At 38.7% G+C, this 21949-nt stretch overlaps 2 protein-coding genes across 2 annotated transcripts; both read left to right on the top strand.

Moving 5' to 3' along the window:
• The first annotated feature begins 1242 nt into the window (after positions 1-1242).
• LOC126625278 (uncharacterized) lies at positions 1243-3790 on the top strand. Its single transcript, XM_050294373.1, has 3 exons — positions 1243-1559; positions 2016-2192; positions 3415-3790. The coding sequence occupies exons 1-3, from the start codon at positions 1497-1499 to the stop codon at positions 3622-3624; spliced, it is 450 nt and encodes a 149-aa protein (XP_050150330.1). The 5' UTR covers positions 1243-1496; the 3' UTR covers positions 3625-3790.
• A 4275-nt stretch (positions 3791-8065) lies between these two features.
• Positions 8066-20965, top strand: LOC126625272 (26S proteasome non-ATPase regulatory subunit 13 homolog B). The gene is made up of 6 exons (XM_050294365.1): positions 8066-8297; positions 9397-9843; positions 10895-10975; positions 11638-11834; positions 11928-12027; positions 20420-20965. Exons 1-6 carry the CDS (start codon positions 8148-8150, stop codon positions 20603-20605), a joined length of 1161 nt encoding a protein of 386 aa, XP_050150322.1. The 5' UTR covers positions 8066-8147; the 3' UTR covers positions 20606-20965.
• The last annotated feature ends 984 nt before the right edge of the window (positions 20966-21949 follow it).

Here is a 21949-nt window from a genome sequence, read left to right as displayed (position 1 = left end):
GAGCTGTAAGTATAGGATGGATGGGCAGGAACATATAAAACAATATTTGTAATCCATGTATAAGTATTGGTTGAATAACCCATTTGGATTCATAACTATCATGTCCAGTCATGTCCATCTCACATTTTGAGAGAACAAGCAAAAGACTAGACTCAAGTTATTGGTTCCAACCTATCCCAATCAATCCACCAAACATGCCAGGAGTTTAAAATATTAGATTTATAGCCAAAATGGTTTTTGAGATTGACATAACTCCTCATTTTGGGTCGTAAGATTTGCAATAGAAATGGTCCATGAGTTTGTCGCAATCAATCATTTTGATCATTTCGTAAAAAATTATGCTAAATAAAAATAAAAATGTAAGAAATACCCTTAATTTAATAAACAATGCGTCAAGGTAATTTGACAAAAAAAAAATGAAGATATTTTTGTTATTTATCCTTATTTAAAGGAAATTTTCTCATGAAATGACTACAATGATTAATGGTGAACAAAATCAGGGACCAATTCTATCGATCTCAAATTTTATAGGCCAAAATAAAGAGTTATGTCAATCTCAAAAACTATTTTAACTTAAGAACATAATATATTATTAAATCGAAAAGTTAAAACTGGTTGACAATAAAAAAGTTTTTACAATCCATTTGTTGCTTCTCGTCCACAACTTTATATCTTTATTGATGCTGACTCCAAAGCATGGTCTAAAATATCCATAATATTCCGATATTTTTATCGAAATTTCCGTGTTTTTGGACTACCGATATTTCCGATATCATCGATATTTTAGACCTTACTAAGTCACTCATGTATCTTACCATACAATGTATAAAGTGTAAAATATTGTACTAATTCATTATATATAAATGATTATGGTGTGTTTAAAATTACTACATATTTCTACACTCACAATGTTTGCCAGCTCGCTATATAATTAACTTAAATCAGTTATATCTATCATGCAATGCATTTCCTTCCAATTTTTTATGATAAACTAATAGATAATTGATTAAATAAATATCCTGCAAAGTTTCAATAAAAATTTCCAAGTTTTTCTTACAATTTCAGTAGTTTTTATTCAATTTTTATCGATATAGATAATATCTCGATATTTAAATCGAAATTTTCGTATTTTTAGACTATCTGACGCTACATCAAGACAAGGGGAATCCGAAACGGACAAACCCCGTTACGCCATCGCCAAGCAACCTCATTTGATCTGCCTTATCATCTAACCCCACTCACCGTCTCTCTCTCTCTCTCTCTCTCTCAGTCTTCAAAGTCTAGAGAGAGAAACAATATAATAGGGTACCAGAAAAGGGAAAGCAACGGCCTTTCTGTGGTCGAGCATCTGTGTGTCTCTGTATCGTCTTAATATATGCGTTGTCAATACTCTAGAGAGAGAAAACACGGAGAAGGAGAGAGGGGGTTTATTGGACAGATAAAGCCAAGATCACAAGACCCTTTTGTGTGAATTGAGTTCTGTAGAAGTGAAAAATATGGTGGGTATTTTCTCAAGGTTCTCCAACAGAGCCGGTCATCGACGTACCCAGAGTGCCATTGTAAGAGCTCTTTCGTCTTCTTGTTCTTCTTTTCTTTCTTTTATATTTGAAATGTTTGTGTGTTTGTTTATTATTGCAATCTTAATTTGATTTGGTTATTAGATACTTCAGATTGCCTTGTTTTGACTGGGGTTGACTTTTTCCATTGCTTCTACAAATTTGTGCAAAAATGGAGCTTCAATTGTTGAACTTTTCTCAGCATCTGACCCTTTCTTTTGGGTTTGGATTTGTTTTTGAAAATCCCACATGTTAGAATCCGATTTTTGACATTAATTGATTGTCTTTTTTTTGGAGTTTGTTGGATTTCATTTTTCTGTTATCTATTGAGTAGATCATGTAATCGATGATGATCTTTATTGCTGTCGCGGACCTTGCTGATTTTGCTACACGTTGTGATAGCATTTGTGCGTTTGATTTGTGCATTCACAATTTCATGAAGTTTGGTATCTCGTGCAGGATGGGAGGGAAGCATTGGCCCCAAACTCCGAGGGTACAGCTTCAGCACCTGCCCCCACTGCCGCGTCTCATGGGATTGAAGTAGCGGTAGAGTTTAAACCAGTTGAACATCCGATTGAACCTTTTGACAATGATAGACCAATTCAATGCCCTTTACCTGAACCGTCAATTCTCAATGTAAGATTAAATCCTGGCTTTTTTTTCTTTCTAAAAGAATGTTGTTTTGTAAGTTTGCAAGTTAGGATGATAGAAATAATATTCATGGTATGAAGTAGAAACCGAGCACAGTGATGTTCTAAGATTGATACAACTGACCCTACTTAGCGGGGTGAAGGCTTTGTCGTTGTTGTTGTTTTTGGTATGAAGTAGAAACTGATTTCTTCACTTGTTTTTTACTCTGTTGACTAACATTACGGTTATGGCTTGGGAGATTTTTATAGTTCTGCTTCAGGATGTCATTGCATGTTGTCTAAGTAGATTTGGTCATAATAACTGAAGTTGATTGGATTGGATGGACATGTTGGTTGCTGCCTGAGACTTGAAATTTGATATCAGTGTTAAACTGAGCATTTGTTTTTGTCCATGAAAACCCCAGAATGTTTTCATTTTAGTCTTTTTCACCTTTTTGTTCTTATGGAATTTAAAATGCTCACCAGATACCTAGTAAACGTGTACTCGTTTATTCTTTAGTTTAAGTATCTGAGTCCACTATTTGGTATGTCAGATATAAGTGCTTGACTGTACTGTAAGTCTGTAATTAACTCAAGAGCGTGGTTGCTATTGAAGGCTTGTTTGAAAATTTATTTTTGGTATGGTGGAAGGCTAGTGAGTGCTTTCATATTGCAGTTTCGTCACTAGCATCAATCATACTCTAGGTCAAAGAAGTGCCTACAAGAAGAAGAACTTGGTGCCTATTTCTAGAAAAAAAGGATATGGATCACTTTCTCTAACCAATCATAAGGGGCGTTGTGAAGTCATTGCCAATTTTCTGTGGATGTATCTAGGATTAAGTTGGCTGTGTATAAGGATTGAAGTGGTGACCTTTTCCAATATCATTGTATTTTCTTCACAAATTCTTTGCAACCTGACCTGATTTATCTAAAGCACTATCCGATTGGGGTATGATTTTCACCACACCCCCACCCCAAAAAGAAAAAGGCAACCAGTGGTGTTGCTGTAATTTTGACCAATGTCAATCATTCTAATCATGCGCATAACATGGAATAGAAATTATCTAGAAGGACAGGCCAAATCGTTGTTTAAAAACCAGTGGTCCTGAGGTATAAGTGTAGAGTGCATAAGAAATGGATTAGATTTGTTCTTTTTTTGTTTTACTCGAAATTTGTTTCTGTCGATACTGTTATGTATAGAATTCTAATATAGCTTGTCTGCTCTTCAGGATGGGAGACTATGGAAGGAGCGAGTATCAGCAACTGTGCCTAGGAGAGGTGACTTGCCTGTGATGAAGGAAGGGGGTTCTCTCGACTCTGAAGAAGCTGTGATGAAACCCAGACAAACACGAAAGAATCGCACGATTTTACCATCTCTCAGTGCCCCTGAACATAACCTCCTAAACCTACTAGAAGAATGTAATGCATCTGGGATTTAAAATCTGGTAAATTGTGTTTCACATTTGTATTGTGTAATTTCAATAATTGGTTTTATAATCATTGCCTGAATATATGTATATCTTTACGTACCATTACAATGTCTACACCTTGTAAATGTCATTGAGCAACTGTAAGCATCTTCCCAGAATTCCAACTTTTCTATCATTTTCGGCAGCTTTATTAATCGTGAAACTGTTTCTGCATTCGGAGATGCGGTTGTGTAAGTAAGATAGTTAAACGGTGTCGGGCGCTTGTATGAGGAAGATGAGAATGATCTCTAAATTGGGTTTGGAGTTTGATTGGGTTCTTTAACGAGATCGTAGTTGTTCTAATATGGTGGATGCACAATGATCAGTGGACACTAACCATTTCAGGTGCAGTATCGTTGAACAAAAAGCTCGTAACCTGTTACTCGTTTTCATTTGGCCAGTTTCTGACGGACTCTGTTTTGCAAACATGGCTGCGGTATGTCTACCGGCCATGCAAATATTTTTCTGCTGCTCATGGTCACGGGTTTTGTAACATCAGCTTTTGTCACTGTATTAATGTTTATGGTCTCATCTCCTTCATTTCCCTTGGTTTTAATTCAAACAACACTCAAAGAATTTAGAAGCAAAAGCACGTCTTGCTTGAGAGGGCCACCGCCTCTGGCGCTCCGCCACTGGCACAGTCACTGAACTGAGCTTCTTGGTACTGAATTTGCAGCTGCAGTATCATTTATGATAATACAAGCGGGGTTGCATTCGAGTTTCTCTCTCGCATTGTCGAGGAGAGATATTTGATTTGTCGTTTGGTTTTGGTTTGTTGTGTTTCTTTTGAGTCTTGACAGTTCTGGATCTGGTTCGGGAAGCTCAAGTTTTGTGAGCTTATCTATCTTGTTAGTTAGGTGTGGATCCGCTGTCGACGTTGGACTTATAAGCTTGGAATTTGATTAGCAGTTTTGTGAGCTTATTTGTATATCTTTTGCGGGCTTATCATCAGTTTTGTGAGCTTAAGTTTTGACAGTACTGAAATTTGCAGCAGCATCATCGTTTATAACTAAACCATCAAATTGATGTTTAACCGAGGTAATTTTCTATTAAACAGTTATTAAAATCGATAGATATATGGGATATATACAGATCCCACAACAAATATACATATATATATATATATAAATAGTTATATATTTAAAACCTTCGTACATATTGGCATGTACATATTATGCATATTACATGTATGAACTAGCTCGCTAAACAGGGAACTCTCGAGCTTGGAATGGAAATTGGAGTGTAGGAGAATCAAGGTGTTTCCGGGGACTACGAAAGCTTCCGTGATTCATCCATGTCTTCCTTTGCCATGTCTCCTTCTTCGCGGTGCCGTGCAATTTGACGTGATCATTGTGTCCTTCCTGATCAACTTCAAGCTGATGAACGAGTGCTGCTGCTGATTGAATTGAGAAGGCAAAAATAATGAGCAACATCAGAAGAGTAAAATTAAAGGGTGTTGCAGCCGATGATGATATTGATGCCATCCTGATCTTCAATATATCAATCAGTTGTTTTGTTTCTCAATGTGATGATCTGCAGAGAAGTGGAGCGTGTTTCAAATATAAAGAGCCAGAAAAAGTGGAACTTTGCTTTGGTTGGAAGTCAAGACCCAATAATATTATACATCAAGCCTCCTATTACATTGCATCACATTAAGTCACACGAGTATATTGACATCGTCGAGAGATTTTTTTTAGTGTATATGAAACACAGCCCGTCACATTAAGTATATTAATACAATTGGTTGGAAATTTGAAAAAAAAATTGTTTCAACCGATTGTATGTATTGGGCCGTGTTTGGGGAACACTGAAAAACTTATCGTCATCATGACAACCTTACCAATGATACAACGGTGTGTATAAACTTTTCTCAATTTGACATTATATCATTCGTATGAGACATTACAATGACGTGTAAGTTGTTCAGCCTATTTATAGTAGTCAATTTAGGTATGGATCAATAATAAGTGGAATACCTACACTTTACATAATATTAGTTGGGTGGTGCCTAATAATTGTGGGTTTGATTAGCGTGTGGTGGTTAAATGATTCTGTTACTAGACTTTAAGGGCATCACTTTCATTACAAGTTAGCATAATATATTTTCCTAAAGTCTTAAGTGGTTTACCTCTATCTCTTTCAGACTTTCACCCACTTTTTTCTTTCTGTGTACGTATTTTTGAGTGACGTAGAAAATCAACGATTAGATTGACATTTGCAACGGTTAAATTTTGCATAAAATTAATACTACCGAGTTAGATTTAGTATTATAACTGGACCTTTTTTCACATGAGGATAAATGTTAAATTATTAAAACAAGTTAGTGCAAGGAAAACGTTATTGACATTCCAATATAGATGTCATTCCTACAAGAGCATCTCCATCATGCTCTCTCAAAATTGAGCTAAAACTGTCAAAAAATCATATTAGGAACTCTCCTTTTTTCAGTGATGTTGGAGTGGTAGAGGAGTCAGAATGTGGGGTGGTTGTGATGGGCAAAGGTAAAATTTTGCACACAATTAAGGGAAATGATTTATCACAGAGATTTTCTCCTTTTTCAGTTTATTTCTAGCCTTTGGTCGAATAAAACAAAGAAAAATTAAATAATAGAAATAAACATGCGTATGTAGAAGGAGAATAAATATCTGATAAATAACACCAAAGTTCCCCCATTCTAAAATTCCACACCTACCATGCTATATAGGCCGTGATAAGATGCAAATTGAGGTCAATATCAATGTGATAGTAGTTGCATGCAAATCCATCACCTTAAAAATTTGACATTATGTAACTATACGATACATGATAAGGCATCGACGATATGAAATACCATCACGATAACATTCTTTTAAATCGAGATTAGGTCTCGCTTTTTTTTATCTGAATGCTGCTACACCCACCTACTTTATAAATTAAACATAAATGACAAATTACCATAACGCTAATAAGGAAATAAGACGTGGGTGAACACAATAGTATTCTTTTTAGTGTACTCGTACAAACATAAGTTAACAAGGTCGTCTCTGACATTTGGAGATCCCTATGTGAAGTTAAAAAAAAAACCCTCCTTATTTAAATAATAATTTATTGGAAAATATATTCGTACAAAGTTCAAACTTAATGGAATCGGCATCTCACTTTTACGAATTGAATAATGTCCAATTGCCATGAATCATGATTTAGGGTTCATCATGAAAAAATAGAGCATGACTAAAAGATACGCATAGAAATACACTTGTATTTGTGGAAAAAAGTAATATACATGTTAATTTTTTATTGCTGAAGAAAAGTGGAGTAAGTTTGGGATTGTTATTAGTCTACTCAAGTCTCTATGAAGTCCTAGGACCAACTCCAATGGTGGGCTAAAAGCCAAACTACCCACCAAAATTCCCCCCCAAACCCACTCCAACCCAAGAGGAAAATTTGGGCTAAATGTTAAATGTTAAACCAAAGCCAGATTCCTTCCGAAATTTAGCCCAGAAATAGGAATTTAAAATTTTCAATATTTATCGGAATTTAAAATTTTTTAGATTAAAATGTTCATAAAATTAATTTATGATAGTCTACATATTTATTTAAAAAAAAATTTAATTTAACAAAAAAATAGCCTAAGTTAATTCTTTAATAATTCCGGGCTAAAATTTTAGGCTAGAACGGTTGGAGCAGAAAAGTTGTTTCTAGGCTAAAAGCTAAATTTTTCGGGCTAAAATATTTGATTTTTAGCCCAACCATTGGAGATGGTCTAAGGGGGATGTGGAAATTGTAGCAATCGGTGGAGGGACAAAAGCCATGTTGGTTTTCTTGTTGTTGCCAAGAATGTCACTCGTGACTGTATAGCAAGTAATACACATGTTTTTTAATTGGTAGAGAAAAATTATAAGCTCCACTTAATCAAGTATTCAAGTGTACTATAGATGAAATCAAATGATGATGATTTTTTTATTTATTAGAATATTTCCACTTCACTTTTTGCACATCCTAAAGAGTAATGCTATTCATACCATATTTTTGTACCATATTTTCGTATACCTTAGGTGACATTTGATGTGAACAACCACTTCATTTGAATTAATCAGATTTTTAAATTTAGTTCAGTATTTAATAAATTAATAATTAAGAAAAACTAGTTAATTAAATGAATTTAATTATGGTATACGAGGAGTCTTTCTCCTTCATTTCCTTGGGTTTTGTAAATTTTTCAAATGATGTGGTTGTCTACATTAGATGCTACCTAAGGTGGTATAGAAATGTGGTGTAAAAATATGATATGAATAACATTACTCCATCCCAAACCCTCTGGGTATTTAACCTATACCCGACCCGGAACGGCCCGGCCCAACTTGGAATTGCCGTCTTCCCCCCAAAGTCTCCGTCAACTTTGGTGTTGTTTTCTTTGAGCACAAGCTAAATAAGGTGTTTTTTCCGATTCATATAAATACGAACCAAACAAGGCCTTGGGTTTCCAACCCTCGCAAACTCTCTCTGAACCAGCCATGGCCGCGCTGCAGTACCTGGAGTCGCTGCGCAACGCGCATCCGGAGCTCGCCGAATGGTACAATTCACTCGCAGATCTGTACCAAAGGAAGCTATGGCACCAGCTCACTCTCAAGCTCGAGCAGTTCGTTGCTCTCGCCGTCTTTCAGGTCTGTTTCCCACCCCCAATTTTGGGTTTCCTTGATGCTTGGGTATCGGAATGGGTGACTCTGAGTTCGGCAATTTTGCTGGAAATTTAGGGTTTGTGAAATCGTAAGCTTGGGGCTTCAAGTGGGCTTTTGGGATTTGCTGCTGAATTAGGGTTTTTAGGGGAAATTAATTGGGAAATGGGGTTTTGGATTGGAACATTAGGGTTTTTCTTTTGTGGAACTAGGTTTTTTTTTTTGGTTTTTGATATTCTTCTATTTAGTTTTGTTCTCACTTGGGTTGTAGATCGTGATTCGTACTGGAGAAGAGAAGTTACATTAAGTGAAACCATTGTGTAAATCTCTGAAAGCTTTTGCCTTTGTTGTAGTTCGACTCTTTTTCGGGTAATTTGAGGAACTAGAGGTCCAAGAACTAGGAATCCATTGATTCTGCTTTTGAGTTTTCTTCTTTGGGAGTAATTAGTTTTTATATCCTAGTTTTTTTTAAATGATTATATTGGAGCCATAGGCTGATGCCTTTTTTTTTGGGGGGGGGGGGTGGTTTAAATTCCATTGGAACTCATTCCAATTACAGTTATTTGTCTGCGAGCAAAGTGGGTTTGTAACTGTTTGAAGTAAGCTGTTTCATTAGCATGTAGCTATGTTACATGTTAAGGTTGTGTGCCGTAATGAATTTAATTGTTGAAGTCTGTCTTTATCTTAACTAGGATAATGCTATGTCATAAATATGTGCACCTTGAAATGAAATTACACTTCTCAATTACTTGACCAAACATGTCAATAGCATTGATAAAAAGTACAAAGACAATTAGCATTGGATTTAACTGGTTCTATGTTTAATCATGTAATTCATTTGCATGAAGAATTTCATTAACTTGGCACATTTTTTCTTGAATCATTGAATTCATGAATTGTTGAATTGTGGTTTGATAGGTGGCATTATGTTGATCTCTTAATACTAATTGCTAGTAATATGTATGTGGATGCATGTACAAGTTGTATTTTTTCTTGAAATGGAAAGCATTCCAGTACGAAGTTTTTGCTTCTTGGATGTGTCCTTTCTTCCTACATCTGACTTTCGTTTCTTATTATTGAATATCAGGCTGGTGATGCTCTGATACAGTTATACCACAATTTCATCACCGATTTTGAGACTAAAATCAACCTTCTCAAGCTTGCACACTTTGCAGTCATTGTTTCTCGACAGTACCCAGAGAAGGAAGCTGCTATCAGTTACCTAGAAGGGGTGATTGAGAAGCTTCAAGCCACTAGAGAGCAACGCATAGAGGAACCAATCCTTTACATTAAGATGCAAATAGCAATATTCAAACTTGAACAACAAGACCAAAAGGGGTGCAAAAATCTTCTAGAAGATGGAAAGACTACACTTGACAGTATGACTGATATTGATCCGTCTGTGTATGCTAGCTATTATTGGGTGTCATCTCAATATCATAAGTTCCGTCAAGAATTTGCTGAGTTCTACAAAAGTGCTCTTCTTTATCTGGCATACACATCAGTGGAGTCTCTCTCAGAATCATTCAAGCTGGTATGCTTTTATACTCTTATTCATGAACCATTTTCTTTGCAGTTATTCCTAGGTTCTACATCCCATCATTATTTTTGAATGTTATGTTACAAGAAGGATTGAAATCTGTTGTTGCACTTACATACTAGTGACGAATGGTTTGTTAAATTTAAATATCTTCCATTTCTTGTGATTGCATCTCCCTTAACAAATCGTGTCTTCTAAAAGTATTCCTGTCTTCAGGATCTTTTAAGTACACATGTAATTATTTAAACTGTTTTGGCTTGCTTTCACCAAATCACTAGTTTTGTATTTACAACCGCAGGTTAATAGTTTGTGTAAACACAAATTCTGCTTCAAGTGTTATAATTTGTGTATTCCATGCTTGGATTCAAATCTTCCAAGCCATTTGAAAGCAGGCTTTGTCTTATAAACCTTTTCCTCCATAAGAATAAAGAGAATTGAAATCTTTTACTTCCTGCATGATCAGTTACCAATATGATCGTAACCATAATTTTAATAGGGTAGTTTAGAGAATACAACTTAATGTGGAGGTGTTATTGGGTAGACAAATGTGAAATAGGATTAACCTTTTATGTTCTTGATAGAAATGTAGTATAAATTTTATTTATTGTAGCATGGCTGGACGGAAGAGGAGAAATGCATTCAATTATTTTTCTGTCAGTTAATTGGGGATTTCTGGTTCGCAAGAACTGGAAAGATTTGTAATTACATGTTAGTACCCTTCTAGGAGAATCCGTTAACTTGGCTAAGTGCACTTGTAGTGTGCAGGCTGCCTTGAACATTGACTCTGGTCAATCCATAGTAATTAAGGGTATCATTTCAGACTTTTTATTTTTCACTGGTTCAGTATGCATTTGAACAGTTGTGATTAGGGCAAGAGTGATAGCCTCTGCCAATGGTAATATTTATCTTTCAGATTCCTATGAGTCAACTGTTCATTTGTGGTCACTTTTTCATTTAATTTTTACTTCTGAGTGACTGATTGGTAGTTTATTTTGTTTAATCCATGATAATTTTTAATGGCTTGGTTGTTCTCGTTGTATTTAAGGATCTGGCATTTGATTTGTCCCTTTCTGCGCTCCTGGGAGATAACATCTACAACTTTGGAGAGCTGCTTGCGCATCCTATTGTAAGAACATTTGCAGAGTTTCTTGTTTGGTTTCATAATATTTTGCTTCTTATGCATGCATGTTACTTAGAAGAGTTCCCTTTCAAAATGCACAAGGTGTTTTTGTTACTTTGTATGAAATATTTTTGCACTGATCTAGGACATTGGATTTGAAATTGATCAGAAACTAAGACACGTATGCTCAACTAAGCCTGTATGTAGATTTGCAATGCACAGTCTTGTTGATACTGCTATTCATCATACACTCTACAGTCACCAGTTATTACCGCATTCATATACCCTTTTTTACTTTGATTTATTTTCACTTCCCCAGCTGGAGTCTGATAAATTACTTTTGATTTCAACTGCTGTAGACTATCATGAAGTGCTTGTTGTCTCCAACCTAGTTGCCTGGAGCTTTGTATGATATGTGCAGGCATTGTTCTTTTTACATGATATCTTTACATTGGGTTTGCATAATGGTTTAAGGAACCGTGTGGTTTTAGGATCTGAATTTCCTTCTCCACCCTGCCAAGGAGCTTACTTAGATACTAATTACATACCTAAAAAGTTTCTATGTAGTTGGCATGTGTTTCTTCTGAAGTGTGTAGGCTACATTATACTAAGTTATTTGTGCTGCTTTTTCTTTTTTAATGGATGACATCTTTTAAAAATCTGTGCAGATTAAGTCTCTTCTTGGGACAAAGGTAGAGTGGCTTTACTATATTCTTCAAGCGTTCAACTCTGGTGATTTAGTTCGGTATCAAGAGTTATGCCGTGTGCACAATGCTGCTCTGAGAGCACAACCGGCATTAGTTGATAATGAGAAGAAGCTTTTGGAGAAGATTAACATTCTGTGCTTGATGGAAATTATCTTCAGGTTTGTGTGTTCTAGATTGTCCTTTCACTTGTAATCTGTGACAAAGGTGTGTTTTTTGAACTACTATTCACCAAGTCGATATGTTCCTTGCAGCCGGCCAGCTGAAGATCGGACTATACCATTGAGTATCATTGCAGAGCGTACCAAACTTTCAGTCGAGGATGTGGAGCATCTTCTTGTGAAGAGCCTTTCCGTAAGTTCCTGTTTTCTTAAACCTGATGAACAGTGAATTTATTTGGAATGTCCAAACTAAAGTTCTACCGATAGGGAAGACTGGTTTTATGGTGGCCGTTCTCAATGCACGCCTGAGTACAAGTAAAGATTAAGTACTCACTAGCGATATTTTTATGACTCGTACATTCAAAATAGGGAAGACTGGTTTTAACTCCGCCTATGTTTTAACTCCGCCTATGTTTTACATGGCCGGTCCCAAGCCCGGATAAAGGAGGAGGGGGAGGGCGTCAGGTAGTCGACAGCCGGCACTCCATGATCACGTCGAATCCTTATGAAAATGAATCCAGAACAAAATAGCGCTAAAGCTAGGGCGTCACCCGTAAGTGGCGCGCTGTGCGGCCCGAGCACAGTGATAAGTGAGCAAGGGTCGCTGTATCTCCATCGGCACCCGGATGCAGTGTTAAATGAGCAAGGGGGCCATAGAAACTTCTTTTCGAACGACTCCACTCAAAGTTGTTTGGGAGCATATGCTCCTATCAACTTTACCCGGGACACACAAAAGAAGTACTTTGATCCTATTAGACGGGGGAGGGTGAAGAAGCTAGGACAGAAGGGTAGAGTTCAAGAGAGCAAAATGCGTTTAGGAACGTGGAATATAGGAACCTTAACGGGAAAATCTATGGAAGTAGTGGAAGTTATGGTGAGGAGAAGGATAAATATTATGTGCCTACAAGAAACTAAGTGGGTTGGTAGTAAGGCAAAGGATCTAGAAAACTCAGGGTTTAAACTTTGGTATTCGGGCACACATAGAACGAGAAACGGTGTTGGCATCATCGTGGACAAAACCTTGGTACAAGATGTTGTAGATGTCAAGAGGGTAGGAGATAGAATCATGGCAATCAAGATTGTAATAGGACAAGAACTTATCAATGTGATTAGTGCGTACGCACCTCAAGTAGGGTTGGATACGAGGTCGAAGGAGAAATTTTGGGAAGATCTTGGAGACTTGGTGCAAGGAATTGCTCAGACGGAGAAGTTATTTATAGGAGGAGATTTAAATGGACACGTGGGCAGGGAGACAGGCAACTATGGAGGTTTTCATGGTGGCCATGGTTTTGGGGAGAGAAACGAGGATGGGGAAGCTATCTTGGATTTTGCAATGGCATTTGATCTCTTCTTAGCCAACACCTTCTTTAAGAAGAGAGAAGAACATGTGATCACCTACAAGAGTGGGTCGTCAAAAACACAAATAGATTTTCTTCTAATGAGGAAAGGGGATCGTATAACTTGTAAGGATTGCAAAGTTATACCAGGAGAGAGCGTGGCTAATCAACATCGCTTGTTGGTGATGGATGTACATATCAAAAGAGTGAGACAAAAGAACAAGACTTGGAAGTGCCCAAGGACTAGATGGTGGAATCTAAAAGAAGAAAAACAAGCCATTTTCAAAGAGAAAGTAATCACCCAGTGTGTGTGGGATAGAGAGGGGGAAGCTAGCCAAATGTGGGATTCCATGGCTAGTTGTATCCGAAAAGTAGCAAAAGAGGTATTAGGAGAGTCCAAGGGCTTTGCCCCACACCAAAAGGAATCTTGGTGGTGGAATGAGGAGGTACAAACAAAGGTGAAGGCTAAGAAGGAATGTTGTAAAGCCTTATACAAGGATAGGACTGATGAAAATGGTGAAAGGTATAGAAAAGCGAAGCAAGAGGCGAAGAAAGCTGTGAGAGAAGCTAAGTTAGCGGCTTACGACGATATGTATAAACGACTAGATACCAAAGAAGGAGAGTTGGATATCTATAAACTAGCTAGAGCAAGGGAAAAGAAGACAAGGGACCTAAACCAAGTGAGGTGCATCAAGGATGAGGATGGAAAAGTTCTTGCTACAGAGAATGCGGTTAAAGACAGATGGAGAGGTTATTTTCATAATCTTTTCAATGAAGGACATGAAAGGAGTGCTTCTTTAGGGGAGTTGAGTAACTCAGAAGAGTGTAGAAACTACTCTTTTTATCGTCGAATCCGGAAGGAAGAAGTGGTTGTAGCTTTGAAGAAGATGAAGCAAAGAAAAGCAATAGGCCCAGACGAGATACCAATCGAAGTGTGGAAAGTTTTGGGAGAGACAGGTATAACATGGCTCACTGACCTTTTCAATAGGATTTTGAAAACGAAGAAGATGCCAAATGAGTGGCGAACAAGCACTTTAGTGCCTATCTACAAGAATAAGGGCGACGTACAAAATTGCATGAACTATAGGGGTATTAAGCTAATGAGTCATACAATGAAGCTTTGGGAGAGAGTCATTGAGCATAGATTGAGGCAAGAGACACGGGTTTCGGACAACCAATTCGGGTTCATGCCAGGGCGCTCAACCATGGAGGCAATCTATCTCTTACGAAGATTGATGGAAAGATATAGAGATGGGAAAAAGGATTTACACATGGTCTTTATAGATTTGGAGAAAGCGTACGATAGGGTCCCAAGAGACATTCTTTGGAGGATTTTAGAGAAGAAAGGAGTACGAGTAGCATATATCCAAGCTATAAAGGATATGTATGAAGGAGCAAAGACTGCCGTAAGAACTCATGAAGGACAAACTGAAAGCTTTCCCATAACTGTAGGATTACATCAAGGCTCATCCTTAAGTCCTTACCTTTTTGCGTTGGTAATGGATGAGTTAACAGGACATATTCAAGATGATATTCCTTGGTGTATGCTTTTCGCAGACGATATAGTGTTGATAGATGAAACTCAGGAAGGGGTAAATGCAAAGCTTAACCTTTGGAAAGAAGTGTTGGAATCTAAAGGTCTTCGCCTAAGCCGATCAAAGACAGAATATATGGAGTGCAAGTTCAGTGCAAATGGAGGCCAAAACGAGTTAGGGGTGAGGATCGGTGATCAAGAAATACCAAAGAGCGATCGTTTTCGTTACCTAGGATCTATCTTGCAAAAGAACGGAGAATTAGATGGAGATCTCAACCATAGAATACAAGCTGGATGGATGAAGTGGAAGAGTGCATCCGGCGTGTTGTGTGACCGCCGTATGCCACTGAAGCTCAAGGGAAAATTTTATAGGACGGCAATAAGGCCGGCGATGCTGTATGGCACAGAATGTTGGGCGGTGAAGCATCAACACGTACACAAAATGGGTGTAGCGGAGATGAGAATGCTTCGTTGGATGTGTGGGCACACGAGAAAGGATAAGATTAGGAATGAGGATATCCGGGGTAAAGTAGGAGTAGCCGAAATTGAAGGAAAGATGAGAGAAAATCGGTTACGGTGGTTTGGACATGTGCAAAGAAGGCCTACTGACGCTCCGATTAGAAGATGCGACTATGGGACAGAGGTTCAGGGCCGAAGGGGTAGAGGAAGACCTAAGAAAACTTTGGAAGAGACTCTAAGAAAAGACTTAGAGTACTTGGATCTAACGAAGGACATGACACAGGACCGAGCACAATGGCGTTCTAAGATTCATGTAGCCGATCCCACTCAGTGACTTGGATTTTCCAAGTCTCCAACCGAGAAGTTTTCCTCACTCAGGAAATTAAGGGAACACTACCTCAACCTACATGCTCCACTCACAAAGCTCCAACAAAAGAAAATTCAAAGAACTTAGAGAAGAAGGCTTTGGTGTATTTAACACAATACGTTGAAATGAAGGAAAACTTATTTATTGATATCCCCGATAAGCTACAAATATGTACATATACATGAGTCAAAATAAACAAACAAGAGAGAGCCTTCACAAAGGTTGCTTAGGAGAAGTCGCAGCAGTCGGTAGAGCCCCAGAAAGAGAAGGCACCGGAGGGGGATCATTCGGAGCCTCAGTACTGGACAGAACCCTAGAAGTAGGAGGCATCAGAGGTTGATCATTTGGAGCTTCATTACGCGGTACAGCCCCAGAAGACGAAGGCAATAAATGCCTTTGGAACAAACCCACAAATCTCTGATGATCAAGTAAAACCTGACCATCAGATTCCTTCATCTGGTCCAGCTTCCTCTTCATGTTTGTAGCATAGTCATGTGCGAGACGGTGCAACTGTTTATTCTCATGCTTGAGCCCTCTAATCTCCTGTTTGAGACTCATCACTTCAGCCGCCAATGATTCAACTTGGCGGGTTCGAGCAAATAGGCGTTGGGCCATATTAGACACAGAACCTGCACACTGAACACTGAGAGCCAGAGAATCCTTAACAGCTAACTCATCAGATCGTTTGGAAAGTAGTCTGTTATCTTTGGGAGTGAGAAGGTTCCTGGCCACCACCGCAGCGGTCATATCATTCTTCATAACGGAATCCCCAACGGTAAGAGGACCAGTAGGGGAGACGAAGGATGGGCGCCATATGTTGTCTGGAGAAGGCGGGGCTGCCTCTTCAACAAGGTTCAAGTCAAAACGACGGTCGGAGGGGCCAGACATTTTCAAAGGTGTTGAAGAGAGAAGAGGTCGAACAAATCAAGATCTTAGAAGTGTAAGAATGGAGCTTCTACTGGTGGAGATTCAAGTGTGCTTTGGAACTTAATGCCAGCCCCTATAAAAATCTGCACTCGACGGAGCTTCAGAAATCGAAGAGGCGCCTGCTCAGAAATCGAAGAGGCGTTTGCTTTCTCAAAAGCTGGGCTGCTCAGAGACCACGAGGGTCGATCTCAGAAATCGAAGAGGCGTCTGCTTTCTCAAAAGTTGGGCTGCTCAAAGACCACGAAGGCCGATCTCAGAAATCGAAGAGGCGCTTGCTTTCTCAAAAGTTGGGCTGCTCAGAGACAACGAGGGCCGATCTCAGAAATCGAAGAGGCACCTACTTTTCCAGCCTTGGCAGCACCTGTCACACGCACACTCAGCTTTGCGGAAATTATGGGCATTCTGTCGAAGACTTCTGGTGAAGTAGAAAGCACATGAGTCTTACTGTTCAATCACCCACTTCCCACACGCAATAGTAGCTCATGTGTATCACAGATAACTTTGCCAAAGTTCTCTGCCAAAGTTGAGCACGTGAAGCTTGCAGCTTCCACTACATCGCTCTGACCAAGACGGGTAAAAGAATAGCAAAGAAACAGCACTAACAAAGTTTAGACACATAAATTTTGAAGGTCTAGCTACCCCATATTATTACCCACAAGGGTAAAGGAACAGTATCACTGCTGGATAATTGGAAAGTCCCTGTGTGTCAACCTCTGTGCTTCGTGGCAAGGTAGACTAGCAAACATGCCCAACCTTTACTCACATTCGAGAAAACACTCCCAACAAGATTGCTTGCTCCAAAATCGAAGAGGCACCGTCCTCCGAATCTCGAGAGCCAGACTCCCAACATGACTACTTTCTCAAAAATCGAAGAGAGGGTAAAGGAACAGTACCATTGCTGGATAATTGGAAAGTCCCTGTGTGTCAACCTCTGTGCTTCGTGGCAAGGTAGACTAGCAAACATGCCCAACCTTTACTCACATTCGAGAAAACACTCCCAACAAGATTGCTTGCTCCAAAATCGAAGAGGCACCGCCCTCCGAATCTCGAGAGCCAGACTCCCAACATGATTACCTTCTCAAAAATCGAAGAGACACCGCTCTCCGAATCTCGAGAGCCAGACCCCCAGCAGGATTGCTTTCTCAAAAATCGAAGAGACATCGTTCTCCGAATCTCGAGAGCCAGATCCCTGATAGGATTGCTTGTTCGAAAACCGAAGAGGCAACACTTTCCCAACTACAAGAGCCGGATCTCCTTGGATAAAGCTGTCTGTAATCTTCACACGCAACATCAGCTTTCCACATACCACAGACCACTTTTTCAAAGTGCTCTGACAGGGTAAAGGAATAGCATTACTACTTGTTGTTAAGGAGACTCCTATATATGTCAACCTCCATCCCCAACGGACAGACAGACCTGCAAAAATGCTCAACCCTTCCTCATATATGAGAGGGCACTCTCAACGAAGCCTTTCGAAATATTCAGCTTTCTTTCCCCCCGATAATACCTCTGCAAACAAGTTATACTAGAGCAAGAATATCTCATATCATCAGGGTTAAAAGCAAGAGTATCCCATATCATGCTTTTTCCCTGTCTTTTCCTTTGGACTTGTTCTTACCTGCAAGACAAGGAGAAAGAGAGCAATCAGTCAGCACTTGGAATCAAGCTTCCAGCCAGGAACTGACTGCCTGGAACTTACTTACCTGGCATTGCTCTCGAGTACTCATCTTCAACATCTTATGCTTCCAGGGAAGATACCGCATCTGCCTGAGGAACAGATAGGGCAAGTGAGAAGGATACAAGGAAGCATGTGGAGACAAGCGTAACAGCACACGTGCCGATACATCCATTACTCTGTCAAAGCAAAAGTATCCCATATCAGTAGGGTCGAACGTACTCTAGATTTGATGGACTTGTTTTGACCCTCAAATTCTTCAGTCGGCCTTATACTCTGGAGGAAACCAGAAAACCCTCCAGCTCAGTTCAAGAATAAGCCTGTGGAAAGTTACTTCTTCAAAAGCAAAAGTATCCCATATCATCTCTTCTCATTTTTCTTCTCTTTATCCTTCATGCTGCCTGCAAGATAGGGAGAATGTGAACAATCAGCCGGAGCTCTGATTGCTTACCTTGTCTGTCACCTCTTTCAGCAAATCCCCTAGCTCGGCAACTTGAGGGACTCCTACTACATGGTTTGTATCGCGCTTGACCAAGCCTGAAACTACAAGTAAGCTTCAAGTGAAATTGATACATTACCTTGTGCATCTCCACCAGTTAAAGATACCACCCCTGGATGGAGGAAGAGTACTTCCAGAGAAGATGCCACATCTACCTGTGAGACAGATAAGGCAAGTCAAGACGATACCACATTCCGATACTTAGAAGTTTCGTGATTACGAGATCATTCTCCCACAATATTTCCTAATGTCATTTGTACTAAATCATTCACCTGTACTCACTAAAGGAAAGCTTGAACCTATGTACTTGTGTAAACCCTTCACAATTAATGAGAACTCCTCTATTCCGTGGACGTAGCCAATCTGGGTGAACCACGTACATCTTGTGTTTGCTTTCCTATCTATATCCATTTATATACTTATCCACACTAATGATCGGAGCAATCTAGCGAAGATCACAAAAAGCGACCGTTTTCGCTACCTAGGATATATCGTGCAAGAGAACGGAGAATTAGAGAGATCTCAACCATAGAATAGAAGTTGGATAGATGAAGTGTAAGAGTGCATCCGGCGGGTTGTGTAACCGTCGTAGGCCACTGAAGCTCAAGGGAAAATTTTATAGGACGGCAATAAGGCCAGCGATGTTGTATGGCACAGAATGTTGGGCGGTGAAGCATCAACACGTACACAAAATGGGTGTGGCGGAGACGAGGATGCTTCGTGGGATGTGTGGGCACACAAGAAATGATAAGATTGGAAATGAGGATATTCGAGGTAAAGTAGGAGTGGCCGAAATTGAAGGAAAGATGAGAGAAAATCGGTTCCGGTGATTTGGACATGTGCAAAGAAGGCCTACTGACGCTCCGGTTCGAAGATGTGACTACGGGACAGAGGTTCAGGGCCAAAGGGGTAGAGGAAGACCTAGGAAAACTTTGGAAGAGACTCTAAGAAAAGACTTAGAGTACTTGGTTCTAACGGAGGACATGACACAAAACCGAGCGCAATGGCGTTCTAGGATTCATATAGCCGACCCCACTTAGTGGGAAAAGGCTTTGTTGTTGTTGTTGTTGTTGTACATTCAAAATAGGAAAATTAAATTTGAAAAATGAGAAGCTTATGATTTGAGAGACTGAACTTTTGACCTAGGTAAAACTGCTAGTATACTAAAGTTGGTCACATGAACACGTTTGAGACGTTATATCTTATGTATATAGGATTGGCCATGCAAACCTTATTTGCACTTATGTAGTGGGTTCCACACTTTCAGTTCAATATAACTGGCATACGATATATTATATGTTGCATGCAGCATGCAGCATGTGACATGCAAATGAGTATTCTTTTATTTGTAATATTATTTTACATACAGTTTAGTTTCAGACAATAAATTTAATGCCTTTATTGCATCTAATGGTTTTGTAGTTGTATAGTTGTCTTGTACAATAGTTGTAACAAGGGAAGATTTAAGGTAGTAGTTTCTGGCTTAACAAGGAAGTAATTAACCGGAGTTTTTTCTTGTTTTGCGGGGGTGGTGAGGTTATGATTTTCTTTTGACTTGGGACTGTTAATTTTATAAATAAAAGGAAACCGAATATGGTATGATTTTGCAATTATTATGTGTCATATGGTTTATGGTAGTTCCTTTGTTAATCTAATTTGCATTTGGATGTTTTATAACGCAGACAAGCAGGGTGTTGGCCGCTTTTTATTCCCTAATTCTGTAGTTAGAAAGTGTTCTTCTCATTCTATTTTCTATTTAATAATTATGAGAGAGATGCTGAATGCAGGTTCATCTGATCGAGGGAATAATCGATCAGGTCGAGGAGACAGTGCATGTGTCCTGGGTGCAGCCAAGAGTTTTGGGGATTCCACAGGTCAAGTCATTGCGTGATAGGTTGGACAGTTGGTTGGACAAAGTCCATACTGCTTTGTTATCTATCGAGGCGGAAACACCTGATTTGGTTGCATCATGAGTCGCCTCTTGCTTTATTTTCTGCCTAGTGTAACAATTCCTTATCGGAAAAAAAGAGGGGGGGGGGGGGTTCAAAATGCAAAGACGGCCAGGAAACACAGATCTTCGGTTGATTGAGCACTTTGGGCCTACTTGTTTTTATGCTGCTTTTCTTGTTGGTGATGCTTTTTTGTTGAATCATTTCCCTGGAAGGAGCAGCCTTGTGTACTGCACTTGGGAGTAATATTCCATTTTATAGTGGCATGCCTAGAGACATGGTGAGTCAATTAAACACTCTGTCGTTATAACTTTGTATTCTGAATTTTCTTTCGTTAGATACCTTACATTTATGCATCTTTCGTTAGTTTTAACGATTTTCTCATTCTCTCTACTAGTAGTAGTACTAGCGCATTTTCCTTCTCAGTAAACGTTTTCATGTTCCGTTACTCGCTGATGGGGACGATGGTTTGAATTTAGAAACCTTCAGTTTTTGCAGTGTGTGTGTGCATCTGTTGTGCCCCGGAGCACTTTGCATTTGTGGTCTGATTAATTGATTGGTATTTTTAGTGATGGAAGTAACATTGACTTACCAAAAACGGGTAAAATTGTTTCAGAGTATTTGTGTGACATGTATTTTTGGGATTACGGTTTGTTGCATTTTAGACCCTCACGTTTGCCAACTTTGAACATTTAGAATTCAGCTTTAACAAAATTGCAATCTCAATCTCAGGTGCACAATGCTATGCTATGAAAGCGGCGTTGCTCACAACTGTTTTTGCTACAAGTACTTTTATTATAAAATCTTTTTTATTTACAATTCAAGCTTCTTTTTTTTCTTTGGTAATCAGATTCAAGTGCTTTTAAAATAACGAAGATGCTTTGTTTTTACCAAACAATCGACTTTTTGATAGAACAAGTAATCACAAATAGGGGAGTAAACACACTAGTTGTTAAAGTAGAATGTGACTTGACACTAGCACTATCATCCCCAAGTGTTGGGTGTTACGTGCCTCAAGTGGATCGTGAGTTCAATAATCAATTATTGTGCATAGCTCATCTTAATCCATACCCATCACTATTACTATCATTATTCATTAGGAATGAATTTTTTTGCCAAATTACTATACCAAAGTTGTGCCAAAAATTTTGTACCATTGGTAATGGTATGGTATTTGTACCGTACTATACATTTTTGGTACGGTAATGGTATTCAAAACCATTATCAATGGTATACCATACCATACAACTACTATTAATATTATATCATTTATATATATATATATATATATATATATATATATATATTTATAATTAGGTATTATTATCATTATATATGCACTTTATATATATATTTTTGGTAAAGTAC

This window comes from Malus sylvestris, chromosome 6, assembly GCF_916048215.2.
Source record: "Malus sylvestris chromosome 6, drMalSylv7.2, whole genome shotgun sequence".
NCBI lineage: Eukaryota > Viridiplantae > Streptophyta > Magnoliopsida > Rosales > Rosaceae > Malus > Malus sylvestris.
This window is presented reverse-complemented; position numbering and strand designations above follow the sequence as displayed.

What these genes read in the sequence shown, in the direction of transcription:
- LOC126625278 (XM_050294373.1), top strand. Translation starts at nt 1,497, where the DNA reads ATGGTGGGTATTTTCTCAAGGTTCTCCAACAGAGCCGGTCATCGACGT. An exon ending in GACGTACCCAGAGTGCCATT is followed by an intron (nt 1,560 to 2,015) that starts GTAAGAGCTCTT and finishes TATCTCGTGCAG; the next exon opens with GATGGGAGGGAAGCATTGGC. An exon ending in CTGAACCGTCAATTCTCAAT is followed by an intron (nt 2,193 to 3,414) that starts GTAAGATTAAAT and finishes TCTGCTCTTCAG; the next exon opens with GATGGGAGACTATGGAAGGA.
- LOC126625272 (XM_050294365.1), top strand. Translation starts at nt 8,148, where the DNA reads ATGGCCGCGCTGCAGTACCTGGAGTCGCTGCGCAACGCGCATCCGGAG. An exon ending in TTGCTCTCGCCGTCTTTCAG is followed by an intron (nt 8,298 to 9,396) that starts GTCTGTTTCCCA and finishes ATTGAATATCAG; the next exon opens with GCTGGTGATGCTCTGATACA. An exon ending in TCTCAGAATCATTCAAGCTG is followed by an intron (nt 9,844 to 10,894) that starts GTATGCTTTTAT and finishes GTTGTATTTAAG; the next exon opens with GATCTGGCATTTGATTTGTC.